This window comes from Eretmochelys imbricata, chromosome 22 (genome assembly GCF_965152235.1).
Source record: "Eretmochelys imbricata isolate rEreImb1 chromosome 22, rEreImb1.hap1, whole genome shotgun sequence".
NCBI lineage: Eukaryota > Metazoa > Chordata > Testudines > Cheloniidae > Eretmochelys > Eretmochelys imbricata.
This window is the reverse complement of record NC_135593.1, coordinates 12,076,068-12,094,920: the sequence shown is the minus strand read 5'-3', so window position 1 is coordinate 12,094,920 and position 18,853 is coordinate 12,076,068. Positions and strand designations below refer to the sequence as shown.

The 18,853-nt window shown below is 43.8% G+C and overlaps 1 protein-coding gene across 1 annotated transcript in view; it reads right to left on the bottom strand.

The window, feature by feature from the left end:
• CLMP (CXADR like cell adhesion molecule) overlaps positions 1 to 12,889 on the bottom strand; it is a 66,569-nt gene extending 53,680 nt beyond the window's left edge. Inside the window, 2 exon segments of the mRNA XM_077839868.1 lie at positions 12,740 to 12,788; positions 12,791 to 12,889. Coding sequence (XP_077695994.1) covers positions 12,740 to 12,788; positions 12,791 to 12,889 — 148 coding nt within the window.
• Between the last annotated feature and the right edge of the window lie 5,964 nt (positions 12,890 to 18,853).

Here is an 18,853-nt window from a genome sequence, read left to right as displayed (position 1 = left end):
CCCAATGCTGCATTGTCATCATCTGACATTACAGGTCAGAAAATGATGAGACGGTTGCATTACCAGGCTGAAGTAAAACATCCTTCTCATTTTCCCCTGGGCAGGCCCCGATTAGTGGTGGCTCCTTCCACTCTGACCGCATGGTTCTTGACCACTGAACCTGTTACTTGTGCTATGCACAATTTAATGAGTTGAACTGGGACACATTTGGGGTGCATCGTTGCCTGACACTGCCACTGGGGAGAGCAGCAGCTGCCTTCTGTTTCAAGGCTGCAAGGCGCAAGCCCTGAGGAATTATAATCACTAACACATGCATCAGTCATTCTTCTTTCTTTCTCTAGCTGTCCGTTATTGGGGAGGCTTATTAAATGATACAATGGCAAGTATCTCCTAAATTACAATTGGGCCAAATTCTCTGTTGGCATATCTCCATTAAGGTCAATGGCGTTTCCCCAGCAGAGACATTGGTCTCCTGTTCCCAGCAATCTCTTTCTAAACAATAATAGTTTTGCATTTCTGCAGCCCCTTTCATATAAGGTCTTTAAAGCACTTCAACATCCATTAAGCTTTGTGCAGCCTCTCTGAAGTGCATTCTATCCCACTTTTACATCTGGGGAAACTGAGGCACAGACAGGGAAAATGACTTGCCTCGTGTTACCAAACATATCAGTGCTAGAGTCAGGAACAGAACCCTTGATTCCTAGTGTTCTTCTGTTATTCAAAGATGCAATGGCTTTGACTCCAATTGCAATGGATTTACTCTGATGTAACTGAACTCAGAATCTGGCCTGGTACTTCCCTTTCTGCAGTGGTCTGATAAATGGTCCTTTGTTCAGAAAGCCTGATGTTGGAGAATCTGGCTCTGTTTCCCTCTTGTCCCTGGAATTGTGATTGGAAATAATTGGAAGTGTCACTGGAAGTAATCAGAAGTGACAGTCCCTGGGCTATGAGGCTTTTGCTTGAAGTCTAATGATTCCCCCCCCCCCGCAAAACAAAACCTAAATTTAAACAATGAAGTCACAAAGTGATTTGCCTTCAAGGTTGAAAACCCTGTGATTTTTTTTTCTGAAATGGAAAAAAAAAAGCCTGACTCTGTGTTTTAGTTTGATATGCCAAGCTCTATCTGGTATATGGAAGATCCCTCCTGCCTTCCGTGGTTTCCTAGTGCTGTGCATTCCTGTGCTAACAGATAGAGTTCATTTCTATACTAAACATTTCCGTAGCTGCTGAAATTTTATGAAGGCTCATAGATATATCTATGAGCCTTGATAAAATTTTATACACACACATACATATATATAAAGAGAGAGAGTCTCTCTCTCTCTCTCTCTCTCTCTCTCTCTCTCTGTGTATCTCCTCGACAGGCTGAGCTGTGAGATCCAGCCAACACATATCTCATAAATATTCTGAATACAGGAAAACCACCTCCTGCTGATGCTTTTACTAAAGAGCAAATGGGGAAGGGAACCGAGTGGTTCTTATCATGATGATGATTTATATTTTGTAGTGCCTGAAGGACCCAACCAAGATTGGGGCCCCATTGAACAGCATGTTGTACAGACACATTGTAAAAAAGAGAGTCCTGGCCCCAAAGAAGGTTCAGCCTTAATAGTCAAGAAAAGAGTACAGTGCACAAGCAGATGAGGAACTGAGACACTGTGTGAGTTGGCCAACGTCTGTAGGAGAGCTGGGAACTGAACCCGTATCTCCTGGTGTGCATTTTTTTTTTTTAAAATAAGGGCATCAGTCTTCCTCCCTTATTACAGATTGACCCAAAGAAGAAAGGTGTTACAGTGGGTAAAGCATCAGCTTCAAGTCCCCGTTTGACCACAGACTTCCAATAGTCCACTAGCGTGTCTATCAATCTATGCAGGGGAACACCCTCCCAGCTGCTACAGAAACAAACCCATATGTGTAATTCCCAGCTCCGGTGGACATACTTGTGCTAGCTGTCATCAAGCTAACATGCTAAGATAGTATTGTCGCTGTAATGGCACAGACTAGCAGCTCCCAGTATATGCCCTCAGGGTTCAGGTGTGTTTGTAGTTGAGGTAGCAAGTACAATACTGCGGTTATACTCCTATTTTTAGCACACCAGTTCAGCAAGAGTATGTCCACATATGGGAATCACAGCCCTGGCTCATAGTGTAGCCACAATCTCTCTGTGCCTCAGTTCCCCATCTATAAAATGGGAATAATAGCACTCCCCTACCTCCCAGGGGGGTTGTGAGGGTAAATACAGGCAGACTGTGAGGTGCTCAGAGATGACAGTAAAGGGAGCATTATAAGTACTCTACGTGGAATGTTTAGACAGTCCCTGCCCAAATGTGGAACAAAACAATAAAGGGAACAAAGATATGGAGCCGCAAATTAATTTTCTTGGGGGCATTCTCTTAATAAAACTATACTGTGTCATTCATGCAGTCAGAACAGTATCTATTGGCAATGTGTCCATGTTATAAACCCCACCATCATTTTTTATACTAATTGTTGAGTAATTTTAGCAGGAAGCAAGGGCCAAATCAGACTTCTCCTGTTCCCCTTTGAAGTCATCCCTCCAGTAAGAGTTAATTCACATCAGTATGAAAAGCTTTTCTGCCTATTGTAATGATTCCCATGCATTTATTCGTTGGCCTTTACTAATTCAGCTATGTGCAGCTGGGTATGTTTCAGGAAGTATCAGAACAGGACACAGCAGTGGTTGAAGCAGAAGATTGGGAGTCAGGACTTTTGGGTTCTACATTCTCAGCTGTTCCACTCAGTCACTGTGTGGTCTTGGGCAATGGTTTGTGCCACACCTTAGTCCTCTCTAAAATAGGGCTAATAACACTTCTTCACCCCACAGAGAACTGTGAGGCAACACTAATTAGCTTGTAAAAGTCCTCTTAGTTCCTTATTATGAAAGATCTATAGGAGTGGAAAGTAGCAGTAGTTTGGCACTGCAGTTAGAATAAAACCCATCCTCTCCTCCTCATTATTCTCTTTTAACTGGGCCCACCTTTCAGTTTCAGGAGGGCAGCCTCCTTCTGCAGATGCAGCTTGCCTGCCCATAAAATTTGCAGTGACCTTTTTCCACAGACAAACTACAGGCTCAGATCTGAGTTCCTGCCTCTCTCCCTAGTCAATTGTGGGGACAAATCGGCTGCAACCACACACACTCTGATTTGTGCCCAAAATTCATTTTGTAGGCACAAAAAAAGGGGGATAATCTACATATGAGAAAAAGGAAGCCAGGCTGGAAATGCACCCATTAATGTGCAATGATCTTTGCAGGAGAAGGATTCTGGCATACACAAGCGAAGCCCTTGCCCTTGCCCTTTAAGACAGGTGATGAGCTAGAAGAACATTTGCCTTCCAGAAACAACCCAGCCCTTTCCTGGAAGGTGCAGATGAGGCTTTCAGAAGAGAACTTGTTTGATACCCTATCCAGTCATCATATTTACCATCTGCAATATACTTTCTAAACATTAATCCATCTGTAAGGGAGAACCAACCTCATTTTACATATTGGAAAACTGAAGCTCAGTGAGGCTAAGTGCTTACAAAAACCTTGAGAAGGGTTTGGCTGCTAGCATTTTGAGACCACTTCCTGTCATGCTGACTAATACTGTCTCATTGTTTACTTGTCTTCCCCCCACCTGTCTGTCTCAATCCGTCCGTTATTTTTTGTTTTATACTTAAATTGTAAGCTGTTCCTGTTTGTAAGCAGGAACCATTTTTTGTCCAGTGTTTGTACAGAACCTAGCACAATGGGATCCTGGTCCATGACTGAGGCTCTCAGGTGTTACAATAATACAAATAATAAGTGGCTTTCCCAGGAAGAGTCAGCATCCAAACCAGCATTAAAAACTCCTGTCTTGGAGTCTTGTGCTCTTACCACTAGAGCGCCGCTCGGTCACAGCTACCATTCCAGCCAGTACTGTTAGGGAGGGTAGGTATAAAAGGGAGGAGATGATAGCCAGGGTAAATGAGAGAAATAATACACTGTGTTCTCCTTTTTTCTGCTAATTCCCATTCCCATTGCTGGCAAGAAGCCCTTAGGGGACACTTTTAATCTATACCTTTGCCATTATTCATGCTTCATGATGTTACCTTTCCTGATCCCCCTCCCTTTGAGTCTTCCGAGTATGTATTCATAACCGTGTGCGGGGAGGGTCCCAGAGCCCTAGCCCCGTAAGCCCGACCGAGCCTGAACTACTAAACCACAGTTTTGCGGCCCAAGTCAGCTGGCACAGGCCAGCCGCTGGTGTCTAATTGCCGTGCAGACATACCCCTAGTGACCTGACTTCACGCAAGCCTCTTTGCTGAGACACTTTTGGAAACTAACAATTTTCTAAAAACGGACGAAGAACCCGTCTGAAAAAGACCCGTTCATCTTTGAGATAGGACGGGCGCCAAGTTTACACTGCAGCCAGAATGCCTCTGCTTTGTAACACACGTGCCAGCACACTCAAAACACACAGGGAGTCGCACACATAATACACACGCAGTCACATGTGCATAAGTTCACACACGCGTCCATCAGTCATTCCTGCTTGCATGCAGAGGATATAGCAATGGCCACCATCTTGGCTGACACACTGTGGATTGAATCACAGACCTCCAGAACTAAGAGCATTAACGGCTGCAGCTTGAACTACAACGCCTCTGCCAGTGCTGTAACAGACGCCTTTCCTCTAGGGATCAAGCACAGAGGCAGAACCTGAGCATGAGCGTGCACCCACACACACCCCCTCTTGCAAGAAATACATTGGGGCCAATCCTGCAGTCCTTACTCATGCATAATTCCAGTTAACTTTAACATCCTGTCCCTCCCACACACGCTGAAAGCTTTATCAGGGTGCTTGTTTACATTCTTTCCCCAGGCAATTCCTGAAGATTCAAACATCCCCAAATTCCCAGCCTATCTGTCCTCCTTATAAAACCCCTGTATTTGCCATGAGGGAAGCAGAGGTATTTGTTGCAATCATGAGGATAAACAGAAAGAGCTCTCCTTCCTTAGGAGCCAGTTGTGCAAGGATGAACATTTCTGGGAAGTTGTGCTGCAATTTCACAAGGCTTCTTTCTAAACAGTGCCAACACCCCATAAACAGATGACAGATTACACAAAGGAGACATGAAAGCAAGGGCCTGTGTGGGGGTGATGGAAAAATCCCAGTTGTTTTTCCATGGACAATTTAGAAAAGTTTTCTTTTCTTTTCCTGTGATTTTTTACCTCTAGTAAAAATCCTTTGGCATTCCAGTTTGTGCTCCTTTTCCAGTGGCAACATGGGGAGGGGGGAAAAAAAGGGGGTGAAAGACAATTTTTTAAAATATTTCTTTTTGTTGAAAATTTGAAAAATTTCATATGAAACAAAAAATTTCACTTAGAATACAAAGGCCATTTTCTGTAAAAATATATATAAACGGAGACTTTTGGACCAGTTCTACTCTATTTCAGACCAGTTATAAAAGGTCCTGTGGTGCCTTTCACAAGGAGTGTTAACACTGATGTCTAACCAGATTTCAACTCACTTAATTACATCAGCCACTTTGAATTGCCCCCGCAGTTTCAAATGGATAGGTTGCTTTTCTTCACTTACTTTCCTAATCTTCACACGCACCACTATGTACTGTTAAATAGCTTCCATGCCTCACCCTAGATGTAAACGCACATCATTGGTGGATGGAACAGTTGGTATATGTTTTCTTGTTTCCTTTAGGTTCTTTCCCATGACATAAATGTATATCTGTGGCTACTTCAGATTCATTCTTCTTCTTATTGTGCTAGTGCTTAGCAGCCCCTGTCATGGGCCAGCATCCTATTGCACTAGGCATTGAACAAACAGAATAAAAAGATAGCCCCTGCCTCAAAGAGCTTACCATCTAAGTAGAAAACAAGAGACAACAGGTTTCAGAGTAGCAGCCGTGTTAGTCTGTATCCGTAAAAAGAAAAGGAGTGCTTGTGGCACCTTAGAGACTAGCAAATTTATGTGAGCATAAACTCAATTCGTGTAGCTCACGAAAGCTTATGCTCAAATAAATTTGTTAGTCTGTAAGGTGCCACAAGTCCTCCTTTTCTTCTTCTGAAGAGACAACAGGTAGATAAAGACAGACAGATGGGGATGCATGAGGAAAGTGTGTCAACAGTGCTAATGCTTACCAATTATAACTTTTCAAAGGAACTCAATAAATGGAATATTCATAGCACCATGATGTTATCCAAAGATTTTCGTCAGTTAACTAATGAACTGGCAGATTAATAGCAAAGCAAACAAAAAAAAACTTTTTAATGAGCGTCCAGCAGTCAGGTCTATTTAAGATCACATGATTTTACATTTCTATAGCACCTTTCATCCAGAAGGATCCCAAAGCATTTTACAATACGTATACGGATACAAGATGCATAACTTCCCCATCACATAGTGCAGGAGTAGGCTGGGGTGAAACACATCAGCATAACAATCTGGGAGACAGAGAGAATATTTTATCCTGTTGAAACTTCTGGAGAAAATTGTTGGTAGGAAGACTGCAAGTACTCAGCTGGAATTTGACAGTAACAACACTATAGCCTTGTGAGAAGTTTTATGGAATCTTTAACAATAGATAATGACAACTCTAGTTTTATGTTCTCTCTGAAAGATGGTGTCCTCAGGAACACAGCATGCCAGACCACCCTGCTGGTTCAGTACTGTCTCTGACACCACTTTCTCTAGCGCTGGGCTTTCCTTCGCAGATCTTTCTCTAGCGCTAGGCTTTCCTTCGCAGATCTCCCATCCAAATCCTGACCTAGCCTAGTTTATGAGATCTTCTCACTCACAGCCTGGTGTGGTGTAACTTCAGGCCTGTGCTGTTGGATATCAAACAAATCCTAATTTATCAAACATGCAAATATCACAGACTTTGATTCTAAAGAAAGAAAGATATGTCAGCAAATAAGATAAACTGAAGAGTTTATTTTTTAAGAAGAACTGATGACCCTGCCATGTAGCGCACATATATTGCAATGATGGGAGCATTAGCAATGTCTGAGATGAAGAGATTAAATAGATCTAAAGCACAGACCAAGACTATTCCCCATTCTGATTAGTTTGGAGGTAATAAGCCAGATCCAGAGCTGGTGTATGCTAGCATAGTTTCGCTTAAATCATAGGGGCTATGCTAATTTACACCATCTGAGCATTTGGCACAGTATGAGAAAAGGAGATGACAGAGTCAGCTCAGAGTTTGGGAGTTACCCTTCCCTCTCTGTTAATTCATGTACAACTCTTCCCTGTGCCCATTAACACCAATAACAACTTCCCCCACTAGGAGCAGGATGTATAGCCTTTATGACAGACCCCTGATCTGCTTTAGTGTGATCAGGCATGCAGTTCCTAAATGCATCAGAAAAGCCTCCATTTTATGCCAGAAGATGCATCCTGGAACTCTGGTGAGTATATAAGAAACTGCACATCCTCTGTCAGACCTGCCCACTCCATTCTGGGACAGCTGTGATCATGCCACCTGGCCCTAGAGGGATTTTCACCATAACCTTTTTCCATACAGCGAGACTACAGGAGTCTTGGAGTTTGATTCACTAACTGTGGACCCTTGGGACAACACTGAAATACTTCCTTGATATCAGAGAGTCAGTGGACAGAGCTCAACACAGTGCTATGAAATCAGACCAGACGCCAGAAAAACACCTCTTTATTACACATAGTCAGGTTGTGTCATATGTTGCCTCTAGAGACTGAAGTGCGATCTAATATGTCCCAGCCCTGTGCTCCTGCCAGGAGTTCCAGAGTGTTAAGTAGATATTTTTCTTCCCAAAAACATTTCTAGGGGGTTTTGTCCATTTTTTTTCAAGTTTTCATCAAAAACTCATTTTAAATGGAGATATTTGGCGGATTGTTTGCAGAAAACAGACCAAACACCCATGCACATTTTAGGGGTTTTCAACAAAAACACATGCAAAAATTAAGATTTTTTTTCACAAAACTCTTTATTTTTCATGGGAGGCAGGCTGGGGAGGAATTCTTGACCCGCTTTAGTTTTAACTTTTCTTTGTCAAGGATTCTCTGCATAACCTTGGTTGAGTTACTTACCCACTGGGTGCTTCCCTATCTGTAAAATGGGGATAACAATACTTACTGAGAGTGTTGTGGGGATTAATTAGCACTTGTAAAGAGCTTTGAAGATGCTAAGTGATAGTGAGTATTTGGAAGTCAGAGTCAAGATTATGATAAAGATGAATCACATTTCATGCTTTAGAAGGTGTTTATGGAGAATGTATAATGTAGTGTAGTCACCCTGTAGTCCCTTCCATGTCTGCTTAATTCAGGCCAGGTCTTGGGGAGAACCTGTGTGGCACCTTGAAGCAACACTAACTGTATCAGTTTATCAGGGAGCTAGAGAGACCCACAGGGTCTGTCCATGTCCAGCAGCCAAATAAAGAGTCCCCTTAAAATTCATTACAACCTAATCCTGTCTCTCTCACCTCCAACATCCCCCCAAAAGATAGTACATACAGCAGTTGCTCTCAGGCTGTGACCCAAGCAGAGAGCAGACTGGTCACATGGCGCTGGTTCTTCTTTGCCTCCAGCTGGTCAGTAACATTAAAAGAAGCTATGAATACTTCCCCCAGATTAATTTTCCATGTAATAAATTGCTAAAGTTCCGACAGGGAGGTTATCTCCACTGTGCAGATCTATGAGGCAGTTTATCTACTGATTTGTAAGTACTCTTGCCATACAACAAGGCAGCAGCACTTAGGACATTAGGGTGGGTTTCACATCTCTCTGAAGCATCATGTCTCAGCCACTGTAAGAGGCAGGATGCTAGACTAGATGGATGAATGATCTGATCTGGTCGGGCAAATCTTATACTCTTTTGGGTCTAGAACCCACCTATCTCTGAAGCTAGACACAGCCAGTGTGGTTGCCAACATCTGTTATGTCTCTAGTATGGAGCACCTGGGAATATTTTCTAGCTTTGTGATTCATGAAACCTTTCCCAAGATAAAGGGGCCAAATTTAGCTCTAGTGTAAGTTAAGGTAGTTGCAGCCACTTACACCAGGCCTGAATTTGACCCAAAATGTCTAAAAATTGCATGTACTAATGCACATTTTTACAAGGAATTTCTTTTGAATGGGAATATTTTTCAATGGGATGACAGTTCTGGAACTGGTTGGAAAATGGAAGACAATTTTTGCAGAAAGACTTCCCCTTTACCCTCTTTTTCCACTGAAATTTCATTTTGGCAGAATTTTTCCATTCACCTCTAGTGAAATGTTGCCACCATGTTCCCTTCAGTTGGGTACATTGAAGGTCCTCATTCTGTTTTTATTCATACTATTGTAAATCCAAAGTAAGTCTTCTGCAGTCAACATAATTATACCAATGTGAAACTGATATGATTTTTTTTCATGTGAAAAATTAACAAAAAAACCATTTTCATCTTCCTCAAATTTTCTACAATTGGGTGAGGGGGTAGGGGGCTTTTCACTGAAAAAACCCAAAAATCTCAAAACTGAATTTTTTCACTTTTGGCACCAAAAAATTCAGTCATTTAAGCAAAATGTTTTGGTTTTATTGAAAATATTTGCTTAACTGGATGATTGTTTTCAGCTTTTAGTTGCCAAAGAGGTGAAAAAAAAATTACAGTGTTCAGGTTTTTGAGAAAAGTCATCAAAAATGGACATTTCCCACAGACATTTACATTTTGATCCAAAAGCCATTTTTGTTGACAACACAATTTGAAAGCAAACTTTCAACCAGCTCTCGGGTGATTAAGATTGGAATCCAATGCCTCCAGAGCTAGAAACACGTCACATTTTTGTCCCACTTCTCTTTTTGCTGTTCCCTCCACCCACTCTCTGATTCATGCCTTTCGCTCATGCTCTGCCCCATACTTGGAAAAGTCTCTTACTCTTCTCTTTTAAGAGCACAACCTCCCTTCTTTAAATCTCCCTTCTTCCAAGAGTCATTTGCTCCTGTTTCTCACCATTGACTCCCCTCCCATCTTTACCCGAACTGCTGGTTTATCTCCATTAGCCTGTTTTGGGGCAGGGACCATCCCTCATCCTGTCCGTAAAGCACAGCACATCTTGGCAGTGCTATAGACACGTTTAATAATAATGGAAAACCAAGCTGTGCTTCTCTTCCCCTCGACTACACTCCTCCCAGCCCTTGCTTGTGTCTTTCAAATGCTATCCCAAGCTATTCCCTTTGCTTTAACAGTGATAAGAGAAGTGGGCTGTTGGAGCTTCAAAAACATAGTTACAAGTGGATTGCTTTCGGCTAGCGAATGAGGTTCTCCAGCCTCCCTGTATCTCACCCCGATGTCTGGATCACAAGAAGAGGAGCCAGGGTCCCTTCTTATTTTTCTCTGAAGCATATTATTAGTGAATAAGGGGCTGGACTTACAGTTCCTGAAGACTGAATTTCTCTATTTATCTACAGAGCAGGTACAGTGGGGGCAGAAGAGACAAAGGACAAAAGAGGTGCAGGGCAATTTTGTGGCTGAGATGAGAGGACTAGGAGAACTGGGTTCTATTCCCACCTCTGCTATGATCATGAGGAAGTCTCTTAACTTACCCCTCTTCCAGAATGGGGGTAAAAATACTTCCAAGATACACAAAGGGATGGTAAGACTTCATTCATTCATGATTATTTAAACTATAAGCTCTTTAGGGCAGGGACCATCTTTCACTATAGGTAGAGCCCTTCAAATCTGTGGATATCCACACACTGACCATGTTTGCGGATCGGATGCAGATGCAAATGTTGTATGTATCTATAGTTAGAGCCCTGCACGGATACAGCACCTAGCACAATGGGGCCTCTAGAAACTATTAGAATGCAAATAAGCATTAGTTATTTGGGACTCTTGGATAAGGGTTGCGACAGCAATGCGAAGTATAAATGTAGCTAAGGCTGAATTCTGTCTTCCTGTCCGTCCAACATGTGTAGCCACCTTAATAAGACTCAGTGATTAAAGTGGGGGGAAATTACTGCCCCCCTTCCGCCCACTGGCTGGGGCAAGCAGTGCTCTGCACAATTCCCCCTCCTCCTCAGCTAGTGCACTGTCTTCCTCTGCTACTTGAATTAACTTTAACCACTGATAAAACTAGGCTAGGTAGTGCAAATATGGTAGTGGTTCTATGGCAGACCCAGTACTGACCCTTTTCAGAGGAGCCTGGCTGTTAGCACATGGCCTTCCAAAGGCACTGGGGTAAAGACTATCAGAGTCTCTCGAACACCCTCAGCATGTGGAGACAGAAAGGCTGAGGCTAATGCGCAGAAGGGACAAGCTCCTACTCGCACTTCTGCTGCAGACTTTGCAGCGTCTCTGAGCTGCCTCCAGCAGTCTCTGGCACTCCAGCCCACGTCCCCGCCGAGGAAACCTTACACTCGAGTGACGAAAACCTTTGTTCGCAATTAATGTATGTAACAACTGATGGAGCAGGGGAAAATGAATGGAACACATGAGTTGGGATTATTACTCAGCCAGCTCTACTGATGGTCGCACGTCTCTTGGAGCCCTATCTAGAATGCTGACTAGTCTCTGTTTTTCAGACCTATGAGCCTCAGCAGACAAGACCTTCCATTCCAGCATCTTCATCTTCCCATCTCAAGCCATTGTGGTGGCTCTCTGACCTGCCCCTCAGAGTCTGTGGTACCCCTGTGCTCCCCAGAGAGGAGGAGACCTTGCCCTCACACCCAACCTCAGTCTGCTGGCGGGGATCCAGCCATCACAGCCCATGTCCGGCCCTGACACAAGATTTCCTCGCTGAACTGTCTGCTTGTCAGTGCAATCTAGTGAGTGGAATGGAGGCAGAGGCTCACTCATTGCACTGTGGAGCCTCTGGAGACAGGGTCTGCTTCAGAGCCTGTCGCTCAGGCGAGGTCCCTCAGATACCACAGGGCTGCAAATCCCTTACTCCAGAGGTCGTCTTTTAATAAAACATCCCTCCTTCCAGTCTCTCTGCCTTTCTTACCCCTTTCTCCTCCATTCATTCTTTCACTCATCTTCCCTTCCTGTCCTCTGCCTCCCTCTTTCTTTTCACTCCTTCTCATACTTCCACTCCTCTCTCTCCCCAGTTTCTCTTTTACCCCTCATTCCTTTCCATTCTTCAGTCACCCCCCTTCTCTACTCCCTCTCTCCATCCCATATTGCTTTGTCTCACTTCCCCCCTTCTCTTCGTCGCCTTTCTCTACCTTCCTCTCCTCCTCCCTTTCCCCATCTCTCTCCCCCACCTCCCTTCCACTTGCACTTTAACGCATCTGTTTCTAATCTGAGCTGTCTGCAGCATCTACTGGAAACAATAAGCTCTTTTTATTTTTTTAACCTGAAATTAAAATTCCTGGATGAAACAAAATAAAGTTAAACAAATTTGACACCATCCCTCGAACAAAGACACTTTCTTCACCTTTGTTTTGTCAAGAAGAGTCAAACCCCTAAATAGTTCATGGCTTAGAACTGCTGCACCTTTTAAAAACAAAAATAACTCCACTATAATGACTGGGTTTGATTGAAACATACAAAAGCAAAATCACGTTTAAAAATTCTCCCATTCCCAAACCTGGTAATAATTAAAACAAGAACAAAAAAAAAACTCCAACAACAAAATTAAGCCAGTCAGTCTCTAAACTCAGACTTTGCTACAAGTTTTTTTTCTTTGCAAGAGCTTCTCCTTTGCTAGTCCCTGTGGCATTTTCTGTTGCCCAGAGAAAGCAAATGTAAGTTTCATTTCCATAAAAAAGCCCCACTCACCTAAAAAGAGGATGGAAAGTGCAGACATTCCGTCTCCAGGAGAGAGAGAGAGACTTTTCCTCCCTTTTTCTTCCTTTCTCCCAGGAATGGTAGGCAGACCTGCACAGAATTCAAAGGAACGCCTCTGGAATGCACTGAATGTAATTGCATCCATGTGCCAGAAAAATAGCCAACTTTGCTCTTTCTTGCCTTCTGTTATTCATCCCCTTTCCAGTTTCCATCCAGATTTAATAGCAGATTTTAGATCTCTCTGCCTGCTAATTCAGGGCCTTGAGTTTCTGGAAGAGAAAAGATAGAGGCAGTGCAGCAGGGAGACACATCTATGGCTGTATGGAACAATTTTGCATGTCTGAAAAGAAAAGGAGAGAAGAGGAGAAAAAAATACACTGTGCACAATGTTAACCACATGGCTGCCTCCCAGGACAGCCCCTCCCTACCATCAGCTGGGATTAGCATTGAAGGCCAGTCATGTGGGTGAGCCGTACTGCTGGCAATAATGCAGCTCTACCTTCTGAGGGGAAACAATCAGACTTCTCTGGTGTCAAAATAGTTACGTTTGGAGACAGTCAACATTCAGCCTGGAAAAATTAGGCACTCGTTGCTCAAGGGCCAGAGACAAAGACTCCCTTGGAAAAAAATACATGCACTAGATAAACAGACAGACATTCACATACATACAAGTGTCATTGTCAGCAGAGAAGCTGCAGAATTCACATTTACATCCCCACTCAGGGGCATTCCCAGGGTGGTGGTGGTGTTGTTTTTTTCCCCCTTTGAAAGCACAGTATTAGTTTCCTAAGGAGAAAAAAAAAAAACAAGCAGAACAACTGAAGAAAAATTGATTGATTTTGTGAGTTCCCTCCTTGCTTGATTGCCACAGAGAGCAAACAGGAGAGGCTATTAGGGCCTGATCCTGCAGATAGAGCTGCAGGGGCTTGCATGGAGCTCCACTGATTTAAACAGGGCTCCATATGGGGTGCAAGATGCTGCCCATGTGAACCTCTTTGCAGGAGCTGGCCATTAGCTGACAGGGAGAGGGACAAATAGAAGACAACCAGATATTGTAATGATGAAGGCCACAGAATGTATGTCCCTAGATCTTTATAAAGTCAGTCATCACTACGGCAGTTGAGCATCTAGACAAACAGATGTTTTTTCCCCCTCGTTCTGATACCTAGATTTAAATTACTGTCTCGGTGGGGTCACAGCACTGCCAGTTGAAGCCCTACTGATGCTACCACCAGTTTTTCCATTCCTGTAGTAAGATTGCACCTCAGCAGCAGCTGGAAACAGCCAGTGAAGGAGAATTTCATAGTAAATATCCCATCATTGTCCTCCACACCAGTATGCAGTCTCCACTGATCTGATCGAATGAGAACATATCCATAGGTTGAAATCAGTCCGTTAGTCCCTTCAGACAATAATGCTTGGCTCTTGCATGCACATTACCTGTCCTACAGTGATCTCACTGCATGTCAGGTGTGCTCAGCCCTGCACAGGAAGCAACTAGCACATAACAGGATCAGGCTCAAATTACTCAAAGGTGACTTGCAAGGAAACAAAAAGTTGGACTTGTGCCTCTTCTCCTTTTCGATCATAACAGACTGAAAGATTTTCACCAAAACAGGCTGTTTTTCAGCCTTTTCCATCCCATTAGCTCTTGTTACAATGGAAACCATTTTTTGGTGACCTGTTTATGATCACCCTGATACCTGTTTGTGATGCACAAATGGGTGGGAACCCATGGATTCAAAAATTTGGGTAGTGGGTAAAGTTTTCAAAAGTGCCTGGATACTTAGGAGCCAAAGTCTCATTGAAAGGCAGTGGGACTTTGGCTCCTAAGTCACTTAGGCACTTTTGAAATTGTATCCCATGTCTACACTGGAAGCTCTCTCTTGCGGGAGCTCGATGAAGTTTTCTAGTGCTGTGGTAAGAGAAAGGGAGTGATAATCTCACTGCAGTGACCACAATGATAATGTTGTATGCGTTTGTGTATATTCAGCAATTTTCATCCACAGCACGTTACACACATCAAGAAGTCACTTCTAACACCACTGAGATGCAGCTACCTGGGGAATGGCCAGAAGAGTCAACACATTGCACCACAATGAGGAGAAAAAAATCTTGGCCAACTGCATCAGGATGAACCTTCACTCTTATGAGCAGTGCTATGAAAGTGGGTATCATGCTCTAGATGAGAGATGATGATGGTCCAGTGACTAATACACTAACCTGGAGCTTAAGAAATCTGGGTTCAATTTCCTGTTCTGTCGCAAACTTCCAGTATGACCTTGGACAAGTCGTTTAGTCTGTCTGTGTCCCAGTCCCCTATTAGTAAAGTGGGGTAATAGCACTTCCCAAACCCACATGGATGTTATGACTGTAAAGTCATTAATGATTATGAAGTGCTCAGATACTTCAGTAATGAGAGCCATGATTGTAAGGTCTTTGGGGTAGGGTAAGTCTCTTTCATCTGTGTTTGTGCAGCACCTAGCACACTGGGGTCCTGATCCATGATGGAGACTCTTAGTGCTACAGCAATACAAATAAAAAGTACTTCAGATTAATGCTATATTCTACTATAATACCAGGATATCGTCTATCACTGTTTAACATTCTTGGGCATTCACACCTCCACAGCGAAAGAGAACAGGCAATGCAGAGCACTTCTTATCATTTAAAATTATTTTAAAGCTTCACCCACCTGGAGGAGTGGATTGTGCAGCCACTCTGCTCCCATCAGTCCTGGACTGGCTGCAAAGGTGGGCCCAGAAAGAATTAAAGGTCTCTTTTCTTGATGTGAAATGTACACTGTAAGCCATGAGGCTGTTGCCACGGGTTCTTCTCTTTCATTTTGAAGTTTCGGTTTGGGTCAGACTGTGTCTCAGGCCTTTGTGTTCAGGTTTGGAAATTCCATGCTTAACTGCCTACAGAAATGTCCCAAGATCAAAGATGCACAGTCCAATACAGATCAATGAGCATTTCCTATGCATTTCTTTTGTTCCTCTGCTAACTGCCCCTCTGGCTCAGGGAACTTTTTTTAGGTGATAGGGAGCCCTTTACTGCTACACCATCAGTTCGGATCCAGCCCAGCTTAGTAGTAACTGAAGCTCTTTAGCATGTCAGAGCTGCTCAACGGCCCCTAAGAGAGGTTCCAAGAGGACAGAGTTGAGGTACATCAACGAGGTAGAGAGAGTGTAGCTTGTCTTGCCGCTGGACATGTTCTTTGGAACAAAGGCATCTGTCTCCAGGTCTGTCAGGTCATCACTTTTCACCGTCACTAAAATGAAAACATCCAGCACTGGGGAGAAAATGTAGCCCTTTTCCTTCCTGTCCTTCAAGGACTTTTGTAATCTGGCTCTTCACTACGACAGGGGCTTTTTTAAATATTTACTTCAGGACAGGAAATGAGTTTGACAGGAAAATGTAGCTACTCTGATCTCAGCAGGTGCTGACACACACATGGGTTCCATCAGAGAAAAGTGATGGTGATTGGTACCCAAGGTATAAAGAATCCTCCCTCTTCCCATTGCTTTGTTAACATAAACAGCCCAATTTGACTCTCAGTTACATCTGGGTAACTCCTGTTGATTTCACAGATGTAAACGAGAGCAGAATTTGGCTCGTTGTCTACTATACGGCTGTTCTCCCTATAACAATGACAAAAAAGGAACTTTAAATGGCATATCCAACTAGTGGAGACAAATAGCAAAAGCCATCATTAGCGGGCAAATGGAACAGTCGCTAAAAGGGAGCAGTGTCTGTCTCATCTGTGCATTGAGTAGAAACTGGATTCTTTGAAGTGAGCTGTAGCTCACAAAAGCTTATGCTCAAATAAATTCATTAGTCTCTAAGGTGCCACAAGTACTCCTTTTCTTTTTGCGAATACAGACTAACACGGCTGCTACTCTGAAACCTGGATTCCTTCAGAACTTCTCCCATCACACTTGGCCCAACAGGCTGCTGGTTCTCAAACAGCAGCGTAGATGGATCCGAGAGAACAGCATTGGTTTTCAGTGTAAGACATAAATCAATGGAGAAAAGTGCATTTAATCCTCTCCAGAATCCAAGGAGCACTGAGCTTGTCTCTCCCTATTACAGCTCTGACAGAAGATGGCCCGATCTGTGCCATGAGTACCCAGAATGCTTCCTCGCTTTAATAGAATCAATGCATCAGGAACTGAGAGAGAAAAGTGTTGTCACCCTGCACTTATTCCCCGCATCCATTGAAATTCTATTTAAAAGGCCAGTTTTTTCAGGCAAGATTGTGAATGATTTTCCTTTGGTCACACTCTGAAGTTGTAGTAGCATGGGAAATGTGGATTGTAGGCTCATAAAAGTCCACGAGGAGAGAAAGAGAGCAGAGAGAAATCAGGAGGCCATTGCAGGTATCCAGAACAGTGGACTTTAATTAAAATCCCTATAAAAATCATAGAATCATAGACTATCAGGGTTGGAAGGGACCCCTGAAGGTCATCTAGTCCAACCCCCTGCTCGAAGCAGGACCAATTCCCAGTTAAATCATCAAATCAATCAATAGATTTGGATTGCAAAGGTCCAGTAACAAAATTCTGGTAATAGTTACCCCTTCTTAAAAATGACAGGTTTCAGAGTAACAGCCGTGTTAGTCTGTATTCGCAAAAAGAAAAGGAGTACTTGTGGCACCTTAGAGACTAACCAATTTATTTGAGCATGAGCTTTCGTGAGCTACAGCTCACTTCATCAGATGCATACCGTGGAAACCGCAGCAGACTTTATATATACACAGAGAATATGAAACAATACCTCCTCCCACCCCATTGTCCTGCTGGTAATAGATAAGCTATTACCAGCAGGACAGTGGGGTGGGAGGAGGTATTGTTTCATATTCTCTGTGTATATATAAAGTCTGCTGCGGTTTCCACGGTATGCATCTGATGAAGTGAGCTGTAGCTCACGAAAGCTCATGCTCAAATAAATTGGTTAGTCTCTAAGGTGCCACAAGTACTCCTTTCCCTTCTTAAAACACAGCTTTAAGTATAAGAAAGTGTTTCCTAAAAACCTTGGCTTGGGGGAAAATCTGATACTAAGCCCCCACACCCCTTTAAAAAATTACTATCCTGGGGAGGCCTGGGGGTTCGAGAGTGAGCCCATCCCACATTCACCCTGTAGGGGCAGCTCCTATCCTGCAGGGCTCAGGCTGGCTCCCTGCTCCAGGTATTGCAATCTGATGCACGGGATGGCAGCAACACTACAGTCTGGCCTGGCTGCCCCTCTGTCATGACAGAGGGTAAACTGGGTTAAATCTGAGCGAGTGGCATTGCGACCTGGTGCACAGTGCTGCAGCGCCCCTCAGGTTTGCATTAGGTCTCATCGCCACTCAGTTGGGGGCCTCTCGCAAATAGGAGGCCCAGTGCAGACGGCCCCTTTTGCCTGCATCTCGGGGCAGCCTTGCCTAGGCCAAACTAAGATCTACCCTGCACTAACTCCTAGCTGCAGGTGAATTCTGAAAGGCTGGAGACCGACTTTAGAATCCCTTTTCTGCCCCCCTTTTAATTTCAGCCAGTCCACCCCTTCCACCTTTGTACCTATGACCCACATTAGGAGGATGCGTGCCCTTGTTTCTCCCTAGGGGCTGGTCTGCAGAAGAGCCTGCTGCAGCTACTTGCTTGAAGAACTCTCCCTTCAGCTCAAACAATAGCAGGAGGGGGATTTTTTAGCTCTGAAAATCTCCCCTTCAAGCCCTGACGATAGCTGTATATAGATATAGTGGTAACTTAAAGCAAATGCACATTTCCCCCTGCCTTGGAGGAAATAAAGGGCTGCCACCATGAACCATTCACCCTAACAGCAACAAACCAGAATAAACAAAAACTCACCACAGCCCGGAAAGGAGGCTGTGCCTCCTCTCCTCAGGGGGCAGCTGCAGTGCTGCATTTCTAGCACCAGGGGGAGCTGCTCACAGGTGTAAAAAGCCAGGCTGATGAGCCCCTTTTATTGACTGAACCTGGAATGTAGGAGGGTGCAGAGCCAGTTCTGAGGTAAAAGCTGGCAGCAGGTCTCTAGGCTCTGTGCTAACAGGCAGAGAAGAAGAAAACCAGCACTGTAGTATCTTGGCCAGTGGTGCTTGGTACC